The sequence below is a fragment of the Mangifera indica genome, chromosome 15 (genome assembly GCF_011075055.1).
Source record: "Mangifera indica cultivar Alphonso chromosome 15, CATAS_Mindica_2.1, whole genome shotgun sequence".
In the NCBI taxonomy this organism is placed as follows: Eukaryota; Viridiplantae; Streptophyta; class Magnoliopsida; order Sapindales; family Anacardiaceae; genus Mangifera; species Mangifera indica.
Window position 1 is genome coordinate 5,146,249 of NC_058151.1, and position 5,413 is coordinate 5,151,661.

The 5,413-nt window shown below is 32.6% G+C and overlaps 1 protein-coding gene across 1 annotated transcript; it reads left to right on the forward strand.

Annotated features, from left to right (window-relative positions):
* Positions 1 to 1,784: 1,784 nt before the first annotated feature.
* LOC123197140 lies at positions 1,785 to 4,138 on the forward strand. The gene is made up of 4 exons (XM_044611296.1): positions 1,785 to 2,104; positions 2,598 to 2,908; positions 3,685 to 3,751; positions 3,930 to 4,138. The coding sequence occupies exons 1-4, from the start codon at positions 1,928 to 1,930 to the stop codon at positions 3,936 to 3,938; spliced, it is 564 nt and encodes a 187-aa protein (XP_044467231.1). The 5' UTR covers positions 1,785 to 1,927; the 3' UTR covers positions 3,939 to 4,138.
* Positions 4,139 to 5,413: the final 1,275 nt, after the last annotated feature.

Here is a 5,413-nt window from a genome sequence, read left to right on the forward strand (position 1 = left end):
CATAACACCCAAATGGTAATTTTGTATTGGCCATGATTTTGCATGACTTAGGTAAATTTTTACATGACCTATGTAGATTTTAAGTGGGTTGCATAAAAAAATTTTAAAAAAAAAAACCTTCTAGTCACATGAAAAACTTATAAACCCCCAAGAAAAAATTACGTTACCTAGGAAATTTCATCAGGTTTTTTTTTTTAATTGTTTTCATGATTTATACATAACTAAATCTCAAAAACCTCATAAACTTAAAATAACACATATTACGCAAAAAACCTATAAATATCATATAATTAATGTGTACATTAACAATAAAATAACATAATAACAATACACAGTTATTACAGTAGTAAAGATCAATACAATTTCAAGTTAAGAATTATTTTATTAAGATGTGATGATATTTCTCACTCGATTTCAGGTTTTAAGTGTTAAATATAATAAATGATAGGTAGATATTAATAGGTTAGAGTTTACTTGAGGGTTGTATTAGAAGGTTGGGAATGAGGAAAATATTATATTTGATTAGGTTAGATAGTTATATTGGTTGGCTATATTTTAATATTTAGTTATTTTTATTAACTAGCAATTTTTTTTTTTTAGTATCCTTTGTTTATAATATATATCAAAATTAATATCATTAAAAACTCTTATTTAAATATTTTTTCATAATGACTATAATGTGCTATGTTAGCCTTATATTAGAGTAGAGTTGGGTTAAACTTAGTTGTCAACTTGACTTGATTGAGTTTAAAGCAAATAGAAGGAAATGGGCTCGAGTTTGAGCTTTATTAGAGTCACATTGGGTTGAGCTTAGTTGCCAACTTGATTTGATTGAGCTCAAAACGAATAGAAGGGAAATGAGTTCAAACTCAAGCTTCAAGTGTAACTTTTATTTAAATGTATACCAAATTAACATTATTTTGAGTTACTGTATACATTTTATTAGAATGGAAAAACGATATTGTTTTATTTGATAACTTGATTCAATCATTTTGTTCTAAATTCAACAAATATAGTTTTCTTCTTCATTTCTTGTTCAATGTTTTCTCTTCACAAAAAATGTAAACAAACTTTATAATTTATCTCAAAGTTCGACTCTCACAAAGCAAAGCACGATTTATATTTTTGACCAAATTTGAAGTTTTTTTTTTCTTTCACCATCTTTGACTGATAAAATATTCAATTTTCTTTTAATCTTTCGGTTATTACACTAAATTATCAAGATTGGGATATGCATGTTTAATATGATTTTAGGATGGTTAAATGTTTGATTTGATGGGTTCTTTCAATGGTGTGTGTTTGATTGATATTCAGTGTCATTCGATTGTTGTTATAAAATGTTTCAATTCTACATGATTGAACACATTTAAGCTTAAGCACCTCCTATCTACATCAAGCTCAATGTCCTTAAAATCATCACGTTTGAGTTTGATGTGCCTAAAGTCGAGCCAAACTCGAGTCTGGCTTGCTTGATCCCAACCCTTGCCATAATGGTGCAATTCATTTGCTAATATAATCCATCAGTACTAGTAAAAAAACAAAAACCGTTTTGGAGCGAGAGACGCGTGTGATTTGCCTATATTTTACTGAGAAACACAATTAAACAAGCGAGTTAATAAGAGGAGAGTACACTAGCGCGCCATTTCCACAATTTGAAAAAACAACGTCGTTCTTCTACAAACAATGGTACAAGTAGTTCCATTTCCATCTCCTCTCGAACTCACTGTGGCTTCAGCTCTTCTCCTTCTCTCCTCCAACGTCCAGCAAGGATCTACTTCTCACTCTTCTCTACAGTAAATTTTATTTTAACTGTTTAAATATTTTTTTTGCTTTTGTTGCTGTTTTTGTCGTTTTTCTTTTTTTTCCGGAAGTTTCCGGTAGTTTTACATGCAGGTTCGACACTGATCGTGAATTATTGCTGAAAAACATGACCCACAGCGAAGAAGAGAGCGTGAGCATGAATATGAGCTTAGCTTCAAGTAGTAGTGGATCCAAACGCTCTGCTTCCTCGCTTACCAGTGAAGCTACCTCCTCTGATGATTATCGAGCTCATAATCTTCCGATCATCACCCTGGTGGCTCGCTGTCACGAAATGAAATTCAAGGTATACTCGTCTGTTTGATTTAGTTTAAGCGTTTGTGTATGCGGATACAATGTTTGCTACTTCGTTCTTCTAATGTTTTGTTTCTCGTAAACGATTTGATTGTTGTTTGGTTAAGTTTATAAAACTTTGTTTTTAATTCTATTTTTATAATTTGTTGATTTATCAATTATAATGTAATTGATCACTGACTCTAAATCGAATTAGTTTACAGGTTCTCATTCTGTGTTGCTATAATGAATTTTCACTGTTGAACTTGCTTTCTTCTCTGTTTGACAAGCCAGAAGAATTTGAAGTCCAGTTTCAATATAAATTACCAGAACATTCAGATCTTGTGAAATGTTTTTTCCTTTTAATTTCTAAAACATCCTGATTTGAATGCTCTAGAAGATCATACTTATTTAATTTTTTTTAATCACGGTCCATCGTGTTTATTTTACTTGACTTTTAATTTTCCTAAATAATCAAAATTTGAAAATTCTAAAACAACTCTTAGGTCTTGCGAAAGAGTCACTCGAAGATCAGCCGGAAACTCGCAGCCGCGAAGCCGCAGCCGCCGACTGTTAAATCAGTTTCCTCGGGATCCCTGTCAACAGAGGCTGGATCCTGCTTGTCAAGCAGCGCAAGCGCGCGAAGCCCCTGCATGAGCCAGAGGAGGAAACCAGATCGCGGCTCACGCGGCTCGACACACATTCAGCGGCAAGCCGATGCAATTCTGAAGCTGCTCTCTTCCGGCGGTGGTTCCTCCGAAACGAAGATACGTCGGCTTCTTGGTGATAGTCCTGACACCAGCAAAGCACTCAGAATGTGAGTTCCCTGCAACTTCTCTTTTTGAGCTTGCCATGTTGATTCTAACATCTTGATTTGATGGTTTCAACCGTTAGATTAAATACGAATCTGACGAATGAAATAATCATGTGGCTATCGAAATTGATTGGCTACATCATTTGACTCACCTTCTGGCCAATTGGTGACATGGCAGTATTAGTACAAGGAAAGGGAGTTGCCGCGAACTGGGTGAGAATCCATTAGAGATGGCATGGGGGTGGGTGAGATCGCATACATTAATCTTCTTTTTGTATTCCCGTTCTCACTCCATCCCCTAAACAAGAATGATGGGGAATCCCCTCTCCGTTGAAGACTTTATTTTATGGGTCCGATTACCATTTTACAAAATCCACCGCAACTTTATTAGTTTTGCTAATTTCAGTTGGAATCCAAAGATAATGTTGACAAGTCACATGGTCTGCTCAATTTTGAAAAATAACCTTGAAACCGTTTGAAGGGAAAGTCTAACCAGTTTATTTTATTTATTTGAATGAAAACTTATGGATTGGCTTCCTTACATGTCTGATTAATAAAATTATATTATTTTATATATTATGTATATTTAATCAAATAATTGTTTATAGGTGACTAAGGGATTTTTACAACTAGTTGCCGTTTTTAACTTTTATGAAAAAGGATAAAATGAGGTCCAGCTGTGGTAATTGATTAGTGGTTGAAGAGTGGTCATGACCGAAAGTGGAGATGGTGATTTGTTGCGGGACAGAATGTAATTTGATGTATTTTCATGTCTGCAGGTTGTTGAAGCTGGATGAAGTCAAGAGATCAGGCGCAGGAGGGCGTCAGGACCCTTACATTTACACGGTAATTATGCTTCTTATAATTTTCTGTTAGCTTCAAAATTAGACTTCATAAAATTTGATATTTGATGCTTCATCAAACGAGTAAAACATAAAATAAAAATCTGGCTTCTTAAAATTTTTAGTATAAGCCTTGGGAAAAATCTGTTTCGGTGTGATTCAAATTATATTACTTTTTGCAGATAGTATGAGTTATTAGAGACCAGACCCAGAAAGAGCTAGGTAAATACATAGAGATTTGGCATCCCAGAAACAGGGAAAACATTGACACAACGGATAGCTAAAAGTGAGATTATAGCAGTAATTAGAGTTCATTAGCCTGGTAATAAAGTATAGAATCATACAGTCTTTTTGTTACTTGGCTATCTTTTACAAGCATTACTTGCAAACTGTAAATGAAAAGGATCTCCATAACCAATAGTTTTATTGAAGTAATTTTCAGTGGGAGTGTCTCTCTAGAATTATCAATTATTTTATATTTCATTTATATACAAAAAATTTATTTTGGTATCAGGGATAAGTAAACAATTTAGATAAGACATTGAACGACGTAATTATAAGCTGTGAAGATATTAGTTAATTTTTATGATAATTGAATATTTCAAAAGGATTTATGGCAAATTTCATTGATAGTTGTTTTGTTTCTAGATTTTAATCAAATCATAATTTTCGTTATAATATTATTACAAAGAATAACATTTCTTATTAGGCCCGTGCCAAGTCTAATGGGCTGAACCGGTGGTCATTTCTTATGGTGAATGGCCATTTACAAAGTTCACTATGTGGTAAATTGCTTAGTATTCAAACGAAAGGAGCAAAACCCTAATTAATTGGAGGGTTGGCGTTGGAGCAAGCAACCCAAATGTTCATCAATTATCTCTTGCTCAGCTTTAGTAAATATTTATATAGAGAAAACGACAATTTCTTACAAAAGGTTTGCCTATTTGACACTTTTTCACCTACAAGGCTTAGGAGAAATCAGTTTTCACTCATTGTGAATTTTCTATTGACAGATATCTTTCAGTTAATGAGAAAATACCATTATTGATGAACAATGTGTCTTTAAAATTTTATAGAATATATTCTCACTATTAATGAGAGGGTTACAAAATTTTTAAAGTAATACAATTATAAATTATAAAATAGTCATTAGCATCATTTTCTCTAATAAACTAGATAAGAGCAAACCTAACTAGATCATATATGTGATGGTGAGATTCATTAGATCAAATCTGGCATGTTGCGATTTGGCCTGAATTGCACCTAGACTATTGTAATTTCGGTTAAATTGTACCACGTTAAGTGTGATTTGTCAAAATCGTATATTTATAGGTGTAGTTTAACTGTATTTTATAATGTGATTCAACTGAAATTGCACTTTAAAAAGACAATGTAATTAAAACCAAATTTAGTCTAACCAAGCCAACTTGAGTGCAATGTAGCTTAGATTGTATTTAACCAACAATATCGAGGCATCTAGTTTTCTTTTTTTTTTTTTTTTTTTTAAGGTTTTGATTTTGTAATTGTAGATATAGATTTAATTGACTAATTCTTAAAACTTGTTTGTATATTAAAGGTGTAATATTATCCTTAAAAAATAAAGGCCAAAGCACTATTTTCCATCCAAGTTTTAGTCTAATTTCAAAAATACACCGGTTCCCGCCAA

Coding starts and splice junctions, on each gene's coding strand:
- LOC123197140 (XM_044611296.1), top strand. CDS start 1,928: ATGACCCACAGCGAAGAAGAGAGCGTGAGCATGAATATGAGCTTAGCT. Junction 2,105..2,597: donor GTCACGAAATGAAATTCAAG/GTATACTCGTCT, acceptor AACAACTCTTAG/GTCTTGCGAAAGAGTCACTC. Junction 2,909..3,684: donor ACCAGCAAAGCACTCAGAAT/GTGAGTTCCCTG, acceptor TCATGTCTGCAG/GTTGTTGAAGCTGGATGAAG.